General features: G+C 45.5%; 1 protein-coding gene across 1 annotated transcript in view; it reads left to right on the top strand.

Moving 5' to 3' along the window:
- Window positions 1–16,729, top strand: part of Dner (delta/notch-like EGF repeat containing) — a 315,461-nt gene that overhangs the window by 109,024 nt on the left and 189,708 nt on the right. The window contains exons 2-4 of the mRNA NM_001399331.1: window positions 7,318–7,653; window positions 9,949–10,043; window positions 12,861–13,027. Coding sequence (NP_001386260.1) covers window positions 7,318–7,653; window positions 9,949–10,043; window positions 12,861–13,027 — 598 coding nt within the window. The remainder of the gene's footprint in view (window positions 1–7,317; window positions 7,654–9,948; window positions 10,044–12,860; window positions 13,028–16,729) is intronic.

The raw sequence follows: 16,729 nt of genomic DNA, 5'->3' as shown, positions 1-16,729 counted from the left end.
TCTGGGGATCGAACTCCCGTTGTCAGGCTTGAATGATAAGTGCCTTTCCCCTCCAGCCCTCTCAGCAGCCCCGTGTAGTGGTTTTAAAATCTTCATCTTGCATCCAGCAAACTTTCTGAAGTTCCACGATCTAATAACTTATCTGCATGCATAATCCTACAATCTGTGAATTACCACCCCTCCTCGGCTACACCCCAGCTCTTTTTTTTTTTTTTTGCCTCTCTGTACTGGCTCGAGCCTTTTGTATGGTGCTCAGTGTCTCGGCCACAGTCAATATCTTTGCTTTGTTCTCAGCTTCAGAGAGAAGCCTTTCACCATTTTACAAATAAAAATGATGCTTGCTGGGGGCTTCTTTTTTTTGAATGTGGATACTCTATCAGGTTAAGGAGTCTTCCCAAGAGTGTGTGTAGACCTTACAAGAAAACTTCTCAGCAGCCCTGAGACGATCACAGGCAAGTTAATTGGCAGTTTGCTTGCAGGCTTCTCTTCCTAAGCAGTCCGGGAGGCAAGAGTTGACAGGCTTCCTGGGTTTATAGGATTGTGACTTTGTAGGAGTTTTTTTTACCATGGTTGGTGCCTCTGAAAGAACAGAAACACAAGCACTGGAGCAGTGTGTCAAGATTCTGAGGGAAATAATGTTATCTTGAGTGACTGAGAGAAGGCAAGCATTCTGTTTGAAGCTGCAATGTTGTTGGCACTGTGTGGTCGGGGGTTTTTCCTGAGAATATGGCTTGGAATAGAAACAAGTGCCAGAGGTTGGGTCAGGTTTTGAAGAAAGCTTCAAGCTGCATTCAGTTCCTCTTATGTCTGCAGCTGGACAGGACTTCATGATACACCAGAAAGACTCTTTACATGCTGACCAGACTAGAGTGAGAGCCTGAGAGAATTCAAGATGGCTTCCAAGGGCCTCGTGTTCTAGAAACATGGGAAAGAAGCAGGAAAACAATTAGGCACATCAGAGTTCCTGTTTAATGACTTTCTGTCATGGTGATGAGTTTGAATTTTAATTCCAGTGTCATTTAGCCTACTCACAAGTGGGGTTCACCTCACAGGCAAGAATTAAGAAACCAATGAAGAACTGAGGGGATGTTTCAACTGCCCAGGTTGATCTTGGAATCATTACTGAGTGGGCTGAGAGTTCTTAATATGGAGATGCTGCTGCTGCTGCTGCTGCTGCTGCTGCTGCTGCTGCTGCTGATGCTGATGATGCTGAGATAATTAAGGTACAGGGCTGTGTACTTTAGTAAGATTTGTGCCTCTAGGTTTAGCCAAGTGATTGACTGAGTTTGCCTGGTACAGAAGTGTGGATTTCTTCTCATTTATTCCTAGTGAGAAACACTTGTGGACTCGGTGTTAGAACATAGTCGAGACCTTTACTAAGGGAACGAGGAAGAATTCCTTTTCCAGACAGAAGTGCTGTGACATTTGGACCCTGGCTTCACTGTTTGGCTGTCTGTCAGCATGGGGATGCCAGCTGCATTCAAAGCCATCCCTGTGGGCAGCACAGACACTCTAGGAAGCAAAAGATGCTGGGTCTCCCTCTTCCTGTCATTCTGGGGATGCTGAGCCTAGGGCACTTCCTTTACTTGCCCAAGGTCACCCACACAGGAGAGTAGAATCCAGGTATTCTCTGGCATTCTTCCTCAGCCTCCCATAGCACCAAACTCACGGAGCCAGAGCTGTGTTGGCTCTGGTCCCATCCTAGTTGGCCGGTGCAGACTTTCTGAGCATTTCTGGACTGTGAGGTCCTTCCCATCCCACCTTTTCAGCTGGTCTCTGAGGACAGAGATGTGCTTGATTCTCTAAGTTGAGAGCTTTGCCCTGACAACAGAATAATCCAAGTTTGGATCTCAAGCCCTCAGGCGGTACTGGGTGGGTTGTGCTTGTGAGCCCAGCATCAAGATGGCACAATGAAGCACTCCCTTTCCTGCTTTCTCAGGCAGTGGCTGCACACTATACAAGCTCACTCTACTGCATGGGTCCAGGGTGGTAGAGACTACCTGCTTTTATAGTTTTATAGTAGATTGAAAGTTATTTAGCCCTTCTACAAATGCAGCTATGAGATTACTTAAGGTTCTCAATATTTCCCATTTGACATATGATACACCCCAAAGCAGCTTCTTTCACTCAAAGTCTCTCCTCCCCACTTGGCCTCTTAGCAGCTTCGGGGTGCCAGGCACCGGGGTTGGGGACATTCAAGTGAACTTAACAGATAGGAAAAGAACCTGACCTCACAGGCTTACGTTATAATAAAGGAAGTCAGAAAGTAATACTCTTTTTTTCCAACATGGTAGAAGATGTCAGATCTTCGGGGAAAATAAAGTAGGAGAGGAGGAGTCATTGACAAGGGATGGAGACTACACTAATAACAAGGATGCCTGGGGACGTCCTCATCAGAAAACAATAGTGAGCAAAGTCCCACAGGTAGCTTAAAGCAGCTGCCAAAATGAAGGCTTTCCAGGCTAAGGGATAACCAGTATAAAGGCTGTGAGGCAGGGGAATACCTGGCAGGTCCTAGAAACCAAGGTCTGTGTCGAGATGATGGAGGGAGGGAAGGGATAGTTGAAGAGCTGGAGGCAGAACATACAGGCTGGTAAGAATCCATTGAGACCTGGGCTTCTATTCTGAATCAGTCATTTCTTTAGGGCCAACAGACAGCAGTGATAACATAACAAATGTGCCCATCTTAGAGACGCGGTGGCCGTACACAGTGTGTGGCAGGCTGGACTTGTCTTCTGTACTAGGTTACTAGGTGTGAACTCCACAGGGCAGATTTGGTGGTCGTTTGAGCTTTTAGCATCGATTGCCAGGCATGGAGCAGTTCCAGCCACACAGTAAGCCCTCAATCAATAGCTACGGAGTGGTCCTCTTACTCTGCCTATTTTCCAAACACACATTTGAGCGCTCAGGGGCTGGCTCAGTGGGAGATGTACTGGTCACACCAGCGAAATAATCTGAGTCTGAATTCCAGCTCCTCAAGCTGTATGGGGTGACTTGTGCCTTTGACTCCAACACTGAGGGTGTACAAATGGATAGATTACTGGAGATTTCTGGCCAGCTAGTAAGACCATTGGTAAGCTCATAAGATCATTGGGAGAGTTTACCTCAAAGCATTAAGTGGAGAGGAGTGAGGGATGGGTGCCTGGTGTTGCCTTTGGCCTTCACACACATGTTCACACACATGCTCATGTGGGTTCACATGAACATGTACAAACATACCACGCACACATGGACAAACACAGATGCACAGAAACAACGCGTTTGAGGTGGTATTCATCATAGACACTCAGTTCCTATTAATTTCTCTTGTCTGAAGAAATGGAACTTACCCTTTGCTTGATTCAAAGGGCATGATATGGGCACTGGAAAAAATTTCCTGAACAAAACACCAATGGCTTATGCTCTAAGATCAAGAATCGACAAATGGGATCTCATAAAACTGCAAAGCTTCTGTAAGGCAAAGGACACTGTGGTTAGGACAAAACGGCAACCAACAGATTGGGAAAAGATCTTTACCAATCCTATAACAGATAGAGGCCTTATATCCAAAATATACAAAGAACTCAAGAAGTTAGACCGCAGAGAAACAAATAACCCTATTAAAAATGGGGTTCAGAGCTAAACAAAGAATTCACAGCTGAGGAATGCCAAATGGCTGAGAAACACCTAAAGAAATGTTCAACATCTTTAGTCATAAGGGAAATGCAAATCAAAACAACCCTGAGATTTCACCTCACACCAGTGAGAATGGCTATGATCAAAAACTCAGGGGACAACAGATGCTGGCGAGGATGTGGAGAAAGAGGAACACTCCTCCATTGTTGGTGGGATTGCAGACTGGTACAACCATTCTGGAAATCAGTCTGGAGGTTCCTCAGAAAATTGGACATTGAACTGCCTGAGGATCCAGCTATACCTCTCTTGGGCATATACCCAAAAGATGCCCCAACATATAAAAAAGACACGTGCTCCACTATGTTCATTGCAGCCTTATTTATAATAGCCAGAAGCTGGAAAGAACCCAGATGCCCTTCAACAGAGGAATGGATACAGAAAATGTGGTACATCTACACAATGGAATATTACTCAGCTATCAAAAACAACGAGTTTATGAAATTCGTAGGCAAATGGTTGGAACTGGAAAATATCATCCTGAGTGAGCTAACCCAATCACAGAAAGACATACATGGTATGCACTCATTGATAAGTGGCTATTAGCCCAAATGCTTGAATTACCCTAGATACCTAGAACAAATGAAACTCAAGACGGATGATCAAAATGTGAATGCTTCACTCCTTCTTTAAAAGGGGAACAAGAATACCCTTGGCAGGGAAGAGAGAGGCAAAGATTAAAACAGAGACTGAAGGAACACCCATTCAGAGCCTGCCTCACATGTGACCCATACATATACAGCCACCCAATTAGACAAGATGGATGAAGCAAAGAAGTGCAGACCGACAGGAGCCGGATGTAGATCGCTCCTGAGAGACACAGCCAGAATACAGCAAATACAGAGGCGAATGCCAGCAGCAAACCACTGAACTGAGAATAGGACCCCCGTTGAAGGAATCAGAGAAACAACTGGAAGATCTTGAAGGGACTCGAGACCCCATATGTACAACAATGCTAAGCAACCAGAGCTTCCAGGGACTAAGCCACTACCTAAAGACTATACATGGACTGACCCTGGACTCTGACCTCATAGGTAGCAATGAATATCCTAGTAAGAGCACCAGTGGAAGGGGAAGCCCTGGGTCCTACTAAGACTGAACCCCCAGTGAACTAGACTGGTGGGGGGAGGGCGGCAATGGGGGGAGGGTTGGGAGGGGAACACCCATAAGGAAGGGGAGGGGGGAGGGGGATGTTTGCCCGGAAACCGGGAAAGGGAATAACACTCGAAATGTATATAAGAAATACTCAAGTTAATAAAAAAAAAAAAGGGCATGATAATTTGATGTCACATCGGTGGAGATGAATTAGAGGGATCATTCCTGGCTGGGCAGCAGGTGTGGTAGTGTGCTGGTATTGGTTAGTGGCTACAGTGGCTCTTTCTCAACCTTAACATCCCAGAATCATCCCACATCCCAGCAGTGACACAGATTCAGGGGCGTAGGTTGTAAGGATGAGGCAGCTGCAGTGTTCTTCTGGAGTATTGTGTAGACATTTGAGGGGCGCGGTGGGCATCATACCCAATAGCCACACATCTGGTAGCCTCATGCCTTAGGAAGGTGGCACATCCACCAGAAGGTTCTTTAGAGGGTATTGACAGCTGGTCTGATGTCCCTGGAAGGACACTTGGCCCCTCTGAGAGCGAGATGGCTCAGCAGTTGACTGTGGTGATGGAACTGAGGACCCAGAGCCTCCTTGTCCCTAGAATGTCAGTCTCCCCTCAATGCCACCAATTCTTTCAGCTGCTTTGAGCTTTGAGCTTCAGCTTCTGGGAATTAATTTCTGCATCGATCCCTTCTGATTTAAATGGAGTTCTGCCTCTTTTTTTTGGTTCGCGGATCCAATTTTTTCTTTGCGACAAGGTCAACCTTGGATGATTTAAACGTTGATTTCAGAAACATGGTTGCAATTGTCCCCTTTGTTCTAGCTAATTAAATCCTTCCTTCCTCCTGTCAACTAATTCTTGAGGTGACACTCACTCCACTGGGCTGCCCTAAAAATAAACTGAAAGCGAGCCAAGATTTTTGACGAAAGATGCAGCTTCTATCCCCCACCCCCATCACATGTTGTCCAAATATCAATCAATTCATCCATATTTATTTATTTCAACGCTCTTTTAAAAGTCTTCCCATCTCGATGTGTTGGAAATAGAGCAGTAAGTAGGGCACTTGAAAGTCTCTCATTCATGCTGCTCACTATTTTGGGGCAGGGGGGACAGGGAGAAAGGATTCTTTTAGATTTCATAGTGAGGTAAGTCTTCACCTATGGAGAACACCTATGGTGGCGTAGGGAGCTACTGCAGAGTCTGGAGAGGAGACTCCAGGAAGTGTACCAGCACGTGGCATGGCCCTGAGGTGGGAGGCTTCACACAGCCCAGAGACCTGTAGTCTACAAAGAAGGTGCAAGGAGGGGCGGGTTTCACCGTCTTGGAATGGTGAGTGGGGTTTACGCTGTGATTATCGATTATAAGTACTCAGAGTTGTTGGCTGTGTTGGTGCTCTCTTTGGAGGCTAACCCACTGATGGTAGAGGTTCCGGGTGATGTGGTACAGAAGTGATGTGGGGTTTGTGGAGCTTCGTTTGATTCAGTTCCCAATCTTCCATCCCTGAAGGAGTCTGCTGGAAACTGTTTGATGGGTATAATTAGCATAAGGAGGGCCATTTTACCGTGCAGAATTCTGGCCACATAGCCTTGTTGTGCAAACACATTTGAGCAAGGGAACGGAGAGTCCCCTTTCTGTGCCGTTGATTCCGTAGTGAATTCTATTCTGCACTCAGCTCTGAGAAGCTGGGGTGTAGTGGTTGTGATTGAATTTTCCTTTATCACGGGAACAAATTGTAACTGAATGGCTCAGGACTCCATTCCCAACTCTGGTGCCAGCTCCAGAGGAGCAGGTGGTCCTTGTGCCACTGGTCTGTCATGTTTTCCCAAGGACCAACAAACGTCCCTTCCAAGGTCAGCAGCTAAAGAGACCAAGAGCATCGTGCACACAATGAGGACACATAGAACTGCCTTCCTATCCACTGAGATCTTGTTTCTCTGTGATGACCCTGCAGAGTGATGGGACCAAAAACCTCACAAAACTGCTGAAGTTCTCACTGCGCTCTCTCCCAGCCAGACTATCGTAGGATCAGATGGCCCCGGAAACTATTAATTCAATAACACTATCTTAAAGATCTGTTCACAGGATCAGGTAGGAAGTTGCGAGAGACAGACAAGCCAGAAATTGGACAGCCATTTCTTATTCAGAAATCTTGCAAAAGGTTCAGGATGTGAAAAAGATTCCAATTTAGATCCCCGATGGCATTTGTTATGACCAGCCTCTTATGACAAAGTCTTTTCCGAAGAGTCTTACTTTAAACTTGTTGTCTAAAATGTTCTACTCAATGATGTGTTCCTGAAATCCGTGTGGTATTGGGCTAAGGGTTGGGGTAGGCTGTTTGTTATCACGTTTCTCTTGCTATCTGGGATGAGTGTCCTGCTGGGATGATTTTGGAGTGGGGGCAGCAGCGTGGAGAGCAAAGGCTTGTGTGCTCTCTCTTAACTGTGTTAAGAGAGCAGAGCTGGAAGCCAGGCAGCTAATTTCCTATCATTAACACCATATTCCTTGTGAGGGAATAATTGACCCATTTATGGTCTCTTTTTAGTTTGTTGCAGATCCTTGTGCCAGCAACCCTTGTCACCATGGCAACTGCAGCAGCAGCAGCAGCAGCAGCAGCAGCAGCAGCAGCAGCAGCAGCAGCAGTGACAGCTACCTCTGCATTTGCAATGATGGATATGAAGGTCTTAACTGTGAACAACCACTTCCCAGTATTCCAACCTCTGGCTGGACAGAGTCCATGGCACCCAGACAGCTTCAGCCTGTCCCCGCCACCCAGGAGCCCGACATAATCCTGCCCCGCTCTCAGGCAACCGTGACCCTGCCAACTTGGCAGCCAAAAACAGGGCAGAAAGTTGTAGAAATGAAATGGGATCAAGTAGAGGTAAGAATATTGCGTGGCATGTGTTTTTCACAGGAGAAAACAGAAACGTCAAAACAATCCTAGCAGTTTTAATACAAGCAATAAAAATAGAAGGCCTTTACGTGAGTCACTGAGCAAACCACGTATGTAACCCTGCATCCACCTTTACTTGTATACATGACTTTTTCCAGCACTGGGGATTGAACCTAGAACTTTACAGATGCCAGGCAAGTACTCTAGTACTGACAAGGTCTAGGCCGCTGAGGCCAACCTCTAACTTGTTACAGTGCACAGGTCTGCATATGCCTTCCCCTGCCCACCAAGTCCAGATTCTGTGATGATTTTCTGAGGAAAACAAAAGGATTCAACAAAAATTTTAAAAAAATGAATTAGGTTATTTCTCAGAATAATTTCCGCATACATTTCTGGGCATTAATTTGGAATTTTGGAGCTAGTTCAATGTGCGTGTGGACACACAAGGATGTGTGTGTGTATCTCGGGACCATGTATTGATGATCCAATTACCATGAATGTATGAGTCTGGTGGTCCTTTTATGTCTCAGATGATACTGTTTCACTCTGGTCCTCTTACAAACCTTTTGCCCCTGCTTCTGTAGGAGTCTTAAGTGTAGTCCAGTCTGGCCCGGCACTCACTGTATGGCCTAGACCAGCCTTAGACTTGTGTGGTCCTCTTCAGTATCCCAGGTGCTGGGATTCCAGGCTTCAACCATCACATCTTGCAATAAACTTTAGAATTTTTGACTTTAATTAAAAAATAAAATAAAAATTCCAATTTTTGTCTATAATTAATATATGCTATTAGCTATATATAGTATCTAGCAGATAGCTATATGTTATATGTACAGTATATATGGTATATACATAGTATATATAGTCTGTGCTATTAGCATATACTAATTATGCATGATAATGAGTTTATTATGACTTTTATATATATGCATATGGATTTTGCTCATATTCACCCATTGGTCTCTCTTGGCTCAAGCAATAATCCCCCTCACCATCCCAGCTCTCTGCTGTCTGCTTTCCCATCTTCTCTTGTGTGAGGCAGTCATTTTCATCATGGTTGTCCATAAGAGGGTGTGTAAGAGCTTGTTTGTAGGAGCATGGGTGCTGAATGGTTACACCACTGAAGAAAATGTCCCTCCTACTCCCTTCAAGCATTAGTTGTGTGTAAATCTTTAGATGGATGGAACCCTGTGAGCCTCTCCCCAGCCCATGATAGGATGCTGATGGGCCGGATGCTGTGCAGATCGTTATAGGTCATCACAGCCAGTGTGAGTTTAAGAGTGCCAACACCGTGTCGTGCTTGAAGGTCAGCATTCCCTTCACTCTGTCCTCTGGGTCTGAAATTCTCTCCACCCCTTCTACTTCAATGTCCCCTGGCCTTTTAGAAGGGCAAAATACTTGTTTTATATTTATTTTATATTTAGTTGGGCATTCAACAGTACTTGTCAGTTTGTGGCCAGTCTGACCTACATAGTGAGACTCTTTACTCTTTTTTTTTTTTTTCCGGAGCTGGGGATCGAACCCAGGGCCTTGCGCTTGCTAGGCAAGCGCTCTACCACTGAGCTAAATCCCCAACCCCCATAGTGAGACTCTTAAAAGACAAACCAAAGCAAACCAAACCAAACCAAAGCAAACGAAACACCCTAAAACAAAAACTAACTGAAAAGTAAAAGCCTACAACAACCAAACCCCAAGTTCTAGGTTAGGGGAATGTAGCTCAGTAGTAGAGACCTTGCCTATGTACCACCCTGGAATCAGTTCCCGCACTGGGAGAAAGCGTAGGAAAGAGAAGGGATACTTCTCCAAACCCCACCTAGGCAGGGCTTGGGTGCTCCTGATACCCTCGGCACAGAGCCCCATTCTCAGCAAAGGCCCTGAGTCTTTGGCGGTATGGAGGCTGCTGCTTCTAGGCAAGAAGGTTTCTGCTAGTCCTTAGCAGTCTTTACGCCTCTGTCCTTTCATGGGTTAGTACCATTAGGATCTGCAAAAGCAGGAGCCAATGGCTAATGGCCAAATGGAGAAGGCAGAGAGTGAGTCTTCACTGAAGCATCCATTCATCAGTTAACAACCCTGCCTGTTTGCTGATAGCTCTCTGAAAAGCTGGGTGACAAAATCAAATGGCGATGCTTTTCTTTTCTTTCCAGTCTTTAAGGTTCTAGTCCCTGCCATGGTCAGGCGACAGTGTTATCACTGAGCAAAACAGAAGGAACACAGCTTGTGGATTTTACTTTATGTTATTATCTTGTACTGTGGTTCCATCCGGGTAATGGGTCTTCTCTCTTCCAGGTGGTCCCTGATGTCGCCTGTGGGAATGCCAGTTCCAACAACTCTGCAGGTGGCCGCCTAGTGTCTTTTGAAGTGCCACAGAACACCTCTGTAAAGTAAGAGCTTTCTTGGTTCACGCTGGTTATGATCATATGGTTATATGTGCTGTGGTGGGGGGTGCCTACCATGCATTTGGTGTGTCATTGGCCAATCCAGTGGGAATCTTGAATGAATCCCATGTAGGAACCGGGTCTCTGCCACTCACAAAACAAGAGTTAGGAGGCTCATGGTGGGAGGTCTGGTCAGCTGTGGGAAATCAGATTGGATAAGTCAGACCTGACAGGAGAGACCCTGAAGCATTAGAAAAGATTTGAAGTCTTGCCACTTCCTCTCCCAGGTGACTTTTCCTTCTCAAAATTTTAGTGGACTATTAAATTCATTTGTGTAATTTACTCTAAATTAAAACAAAAATCTACACATCACGACTTTCCCTTTCAAAGCAAGCCGCTTAGGAAAAGTGTTTGGTTCTAAATTTAAGCTGTTGGGTGACAGACTGGCCATTGTCTCCTGGGAGATAGAAAAGAGGCAAGGGAGAACAAAATACAAAAGCAAAAGGGAGAACAAAATACTCGTGGGAGGAAATACAGGGACAAAGAGTGGAGCAGAGACTGAAGAAAAGATTGTCCAGCGACTGCCCCATCTGGGGATCCATCCCATATACAAACACCAAACCCGGTCACCATTGCTGATGCCCAGAAGTGCTTGCTGACAGGAGCCAGATATGGACGTCCCCTGAGAGACTCTGCCAGAGTCCTACTGAAACAGATGAGGATGGTTGCAGCGAATCATTGGACTGAACAAGGGGACCTCAATGGAGAAGAAGTTAGAGAAGACACTGAAGGAGCTGAAAGGGTTTGCAACCCATAGGAAGACAACAATATCAACCAACCAGACCCCACCAGAGCTCCCAGAGACTAAACCAACAACCAATGAGTTCACATGGAGGAACCCATGGCTCCAGCCACATATGTAGCAGTGGATGGCATTGTCCAGCATCGGGAGGAGGAAAAGCCCTTGGTCCTGTGAAGGCTCGTTTCCCCAATGTAGGAGAATGCTAGGGCTTGAGGTTGGAGTGGGTGGGTAGGAATGGGAGCATCCTCACAGAAGCAGGGGGAGGGAGAGAGGGTATGGAAGGGGAGGGGATAGCAGTTGAAATGTAAATGCATAAAATATCCAAAAACAAATAAAATTAAAAAAAGAAAGAAAGAAAAGAGGCAAAAGAAAACAGATTTGGTTGTCCAGCTACTGCTGTGTATGGGTGACTTACATAGACTTAGGGAAGATGGCACAGCTAGGAGTTGGAAAGGGCCAGCTCTAGGATGTCAGACACACTGACGCATCTGTCCTTCTCTGGCTCCATTAACTGTCACCCTTCCTACTCTAGTCCTCACCATCAGTACCCCAGGGGACTTTAGAAGGTAAGAGACATGTAGCTTTGCCCGGCTAGTTCTGTGCATTGGCTCTCATTTATACGCATTGGCACACCATCCACCTATCCCATGGGTACTGACCAACTCTGCCCGCCTGGCGTTCCCAACAGTGAGCTTACTAACCATGTCTGGCAGAGGGGTTTTATTAAACTGACTCTTCATTTGTCCCCTGTGCCCCTCCCCTCCCTAGGCTGTGAGGTCACCTTGACAGAGGACAGCCTAGATAGGCACTGAAGGTCTGGGAAGAATGTCCCCATAGGAAGAGGTGGATTGTGAGGCCACTCCTAGCTTCACCAGCAGGGGGAACCCCATGTTAAGTGTTTCCGAGTCCCTTCCACAGTGGCAAGGTTGGGAGCTTGAGGTAAACCAGTTCATCACTATTTTAACAAGTAGCTTATGCGTCTGCTCCTGCAGCAGCATCCTCCCTCCCGCTCTTTCTTGTGTGGCTCAGGCTATCCGCCTTTATAACCTTCCTCAGCAGTCCTACTTGCTGACCCCATTCAGTAGGTTCCCTTTCTTCCTTCTCAACAAACGTGACATTCTCTGGACCTCTCAAAGGTGGCATCCTGTGGACAGAAACCCCAGGATGGCCCAGACTGAGCAAGATGGGAATGACACATGATCTATGATCACCCCAAACTGATATGTGGGTGTTTCCGATCCCTTACCTTGTACTTTCACGTGTTCACGAGTTCAGTCATTTGTTAAGATGTCCTTGAGCCCTGTGCCCCAACTGGGGAGCTTGTTCCAGGGGACCAGCTGTTTGGGTCTGCTGAGGGAGGGGGGTGGGAACTGATCCTCTAGGATACAAGGAAAATGAGCAACTGATGCAGAGGCCAGAGGTACAATTTCCATGGGGAGAAGGAACACATGATGCTTGGTGGCTAAGCGTAAACCCAGGAAGAGATGTAGATAGCTTTTTGGTGTTGCAGCGCTGGGTGGCAGGGATGCAGGTCTGGGACTGCAGCTGAGAGAAAGAGAGCTAGCAAGAGTTCACTGGCCTTAGATGACATACTATTCTCTGGATCTTATCCTGCAGGCTGTGAGAAGGTAGAGAGACCGGAAGCATGGGGACATGACACACTTTGATGGCATAGGTAGAAAGATGGGTTGGATTGCAGTATGCATCTGTGGTAGATGTAGTCAAGGTTCTTTTTACGTTTATCTGCAAAAGAGCTCATTCTGCTCTTCACTACTCACTATCATTACCAAAAGATGGGGTCTGGACCAGTCACTTTGTGGTAGACTTTGAACAAGTGGGAGGCAGATGTTTGCGATGAGTGTGGTTGCTTTAGTGTGTACATGTTGGGCGCTTGCTTATCTAACCATTTCTTTGCTTTCCTGATGCTTTTCTGTTGACGTACAGGCTGTCTGTATTTTCATCTTGAATCGGCGAACCTTAGCAGGGGCGGCTTTGCACTGACGTGTGGTTCTTGTTCTCAGGATTCGTCAGGATGCTACCGCTTTGCTGATCTTGCTATGGAAGGTCACAGCCACAGGCTTTCAACAGTGCTCCCTCATAGACGGGCGCAGCGTGACACCCCTCCAGGCTCCAGGGGGCCTTGTCCTGCTAGAGGAGATGCTGACCTTGGGACCCAACCACTTCATTGGTGAGTTGGAGAAACCTGCTTTGGTGTTTAGATATGGTGCTTAGAGATTCTGTCTGGGGGATAGGGTGTGAATTCTAGACAGTGATTACGTGTCCTCCACGTCAACATGGTTGGAATGATAATCAGAATATCCTGCTAACACTAGCATTTCCAGTGTGACCTTATGAGGATGAAACATGGATGCTAGACTGGAGATCCTGGGAACGTCATAGCAGTGTATTCCATTCTGGAGTCTCAGTGTGGAGACACAAGTTCAAGTTCAGAACTCACTCAGGAAGCACCCAAGCTTCCTGCTCCTGCCGTTAGCCCTCAGTCCTCTCCCAGAGGATGAGGTCAGGCTACAGTTGTCTCAGAAGGGATTGGGAGGGTCTATGATATAGTGTAAATGAAATTGTAACGTTACAGGTACTAGGAATTATTCCAGGGTGGTTTCTCTATTTTTTTTCTGAGCTACACTATTTTACAAAATGAGAGGCTTATTCTCCAAGATACGAGCTTGAAGCGGATTTGATAATGAAGGTTAAAGGTCGAGAGGAAATGTGTACCTTTAGTCACATCCTTTGCCGTCTACCTTTGAGTCACCTTCTCCTCATGAGAACATCATTTCCAGGCGTTGGCAATTCAGATATGAGGATCGGGGCATTCGTCGGAGGAAGGGAAATGCCTAATCAAAGGGGAGGGGCATTGAATTTCAGACCCAGGTCGGCTTATCAAGACATTTTCTAGATAAACAGAATTAGGGTGCTGACATACTCGTCAAGATGCAAATCTGAATTTTATTCCACAGCTCATTCCAGGGGACTATTAGTTAATTCTGTATCCCTTGTAATAATTTATCAAGAAGAGAGCAGTTGGTGCGTTGTGACAAGTAATTTTATTTTATTATTTATCTACTCATCTGTCTGTCTGCCTGCCGATCTGTCTGTCTGTCTGTCATGTGTATGATTGTGTGGATGTATGGATGTAGGCATGGAACATGTAGAGGTCAGAGGACAACCAGAAGTGGATTCTTTCTTTATACCTTGTGGGTCCATCTCAGGTTGTCAAGACTTGGCAGCAAGTGACTTTTCTGACCAAGCCATCTCACGGACCCTGAATCACTTTCTCTTGTAGTGATCTTAAGTTTCTCCTTTAGTGCCTTAGTTGCTCTTCTGTGGTAGAGAACTGTGTAGTATTTCAAGAAAACCCACCAAGTGTCACCACTTGGTATTATTAGAAGGTATGCATTTGAAGTATTAGCTGACATCTCTTGTCACTTTGTGGCGTTACTGCAGGCGAGGATGCTGAGAGTGTGGGTAGTGGTTCTGAGGGAGGGATTGGCTAGTGTTTATATGGAACTATGTCTTTGAAGATGGGGGAGATTTTATGAACTCATATGCAACATATCTGAGCTCATGTTGCTAACAACATGATGAAGCAAAAGACTGCTTTGAGGAGAATAATGGTCCGAATTTGGGAGTGAGAATAATCCTTAAGCAGGTGAAAGGAAACGTTGGGACTGAGGAGCAGAGTTTTAGCCTCTACGGCTGTGTGCCAGCTCTCTGCTTCTTTCTAGAAAGAAGCCTGGGGCTCTCAGGCCTCCACTACTTCCTCTTTCCTCTAAAATGAAAAGATCCCAAATACTGGATTGATGGCCAAACGTATTATTTCCACACATGTCCTGTGTGTGGGTGTCCTATCTATATTTTTTGGGGGGCAGACTCAGATTTACATATTCTGAGTTCATTGATTAGAGGTATAGTTTAAGATGATGTATTATGGATTAAATGTAGAGTATTTATAATTGATACTTAAAACATAAAGATTATAAATACTGACAGGATACTCTGTGATAATATACTATTATTGTGAATATATGTGTATTCACAACACACATATATTCTATCTACTCAGTTTTTTCCTTCTGGTTTTGTTGTTGTTGTTTGTTTGTTTATTTATTTAAGACAGAATCTCACTAGATAGCTTTGGCTGGCCTGGAATTTGATCTGTAGCCCAGGTTGGCCTTGAACTCGAAGAAATCCACCTGCCGCTGTCTCCTGGGTGCTGGGATTAAAGGGGTGAGCCACACACCGGCTCCACCCATCTCTTTGCTGGGGTTTTTGAGGTGGAACTCAGGTCACCAGGTTTACATGGCAAGCACTTTTTATGGAGCCATCATGCTACCCCTGCATTATTTTTTCTGTGTGGTATTTCCACGCATGAATACATTGTGTGGTGTCTGAACATAGTCAAGGTGATGATCTCAATGCCCTCAAGCACCTATCATTTCTTCATAGTGAAATGGTCAAAACCCTCCTTGTGTGCTGCTGTTGTGTTTCTTGCTGTGAGCCTGGTCATCCTCTATAGAGGATTGTACATCGTGTTGTTCTTTGGGACTACTAAACAATTCCCACATTTAATATCGTTTACACTTTGTCTTCATTACCACTGCCTTGTTAATATTTATACTATGCCATGTGAGGAGGAGATGATGTGGGTGTCTGAAGCGTAGGCTCTTCTCGCCGTGCCTCTTCCATCACTGTCTCTGAGTTGCCCTCAAATTCCACTGCCGCTGCCCTGTTTGATTATCCCCTCTGTTTCCCCCAAACATGTCTTTTCCAAATATGTAATTGGCTTTACGAAATGTTTTGGGGTAAACAAGTGGGTAAACTTTGCTTAGAGCTGTTGGCTCTGCAGGGAGTAGCAAGAGTGCTCATTAGCTCTCCAGTGACTCAGTTGCCCCGTGGCTTGCACTTCCAGACTCAAGTTCTTTGCTCCAGTGTAGTCCCATGACACACAGTGGCTTGCTGGTCTTCAATAAGGTGTTTATGTTTAATTTGAAGTTGCTTGGCGACATGGGAGTGATGGATGGGAGTGATGGGGTAGCTTTCCAGGGTGAGAGCTCGGTTGGGTGTGGTGAGAGGAATGGATTCACTGCTTCTTTAGGGTGAAACCCCACAGAGTCCCTTCCCCAGGCTTCCTCCTCTTGCAGCATTCTCTCCTTTCCTGTGGTAAAATGTGGCTCTGCTCCCTCACAGCTCAACTCATCTGGATAACCCTCTGTGCCTTAGGTGGGAAAGTCACCTACCCCATTTACACCTCCTCCCACAGTACAACACCAAGACAAGAAAACCCACCCTCCTTGGAGTCTTTCATAAGGAAAAGGACTACCCAAAGGTTTTTTTTTTTTTTTTTTTTTAATTTTTTATTGTATGAGTACACTGTAGCTGCCTTCAGACACACCAGAAGAGGGCATCAGATCTCATTACAGATGGTTGTGAGCCACCATGTGGTTGCTGGGATTTGAACTCAGGACCTCAGGAAGAGCAGTCGGTGCTCTTAACCGCTGAGCCATCTCTCCAGCCCTACCCAAAGGTTTTTTATTTCTCTCTGTGGGTTCTCAAAAAATCTCCATCAGTTCTAAAAAACAAAAACAAAAACAAATATTCCCTTCCCAAAATTCTTCATTAACTTTTATTATCACATTTATTATCATTATGTTTATTTGTATGTGTGTGTTTATGTATATGTGTGGGTACATGTGCGTATATGTGTGTTTGTGTGTGTTTATGTGTATATGTGTGTGCTTATGTGTATGTGTAGGTACATGGGTATCTTCACGTGCGTTTGTGTGTGTGTGTATGTGTGAGTTTGTGTGTGTTTATGTGAATATGTGTGTGCTTGTGTGGGTATGTGTATGTGTGGGTACATGGGTATGTATAT

The sequence above is a fragment of the Rattus norvegicus genome, chromosome 9 (assembly GCF_036323735.1).
Source record: "Rattus norvegicus strain BN/NHsdMcwi chromosome 9, GRCr8, whole genome shotgun sequence".
NCBI lineage: Eukaryota > Metazoa > Chordata > Mammalia > Rodentia > Muridae > Rattus > Rattus norvegicus.
This window is presented reverse-complemented; position numbering and strand designations above follow the sequence as displayed.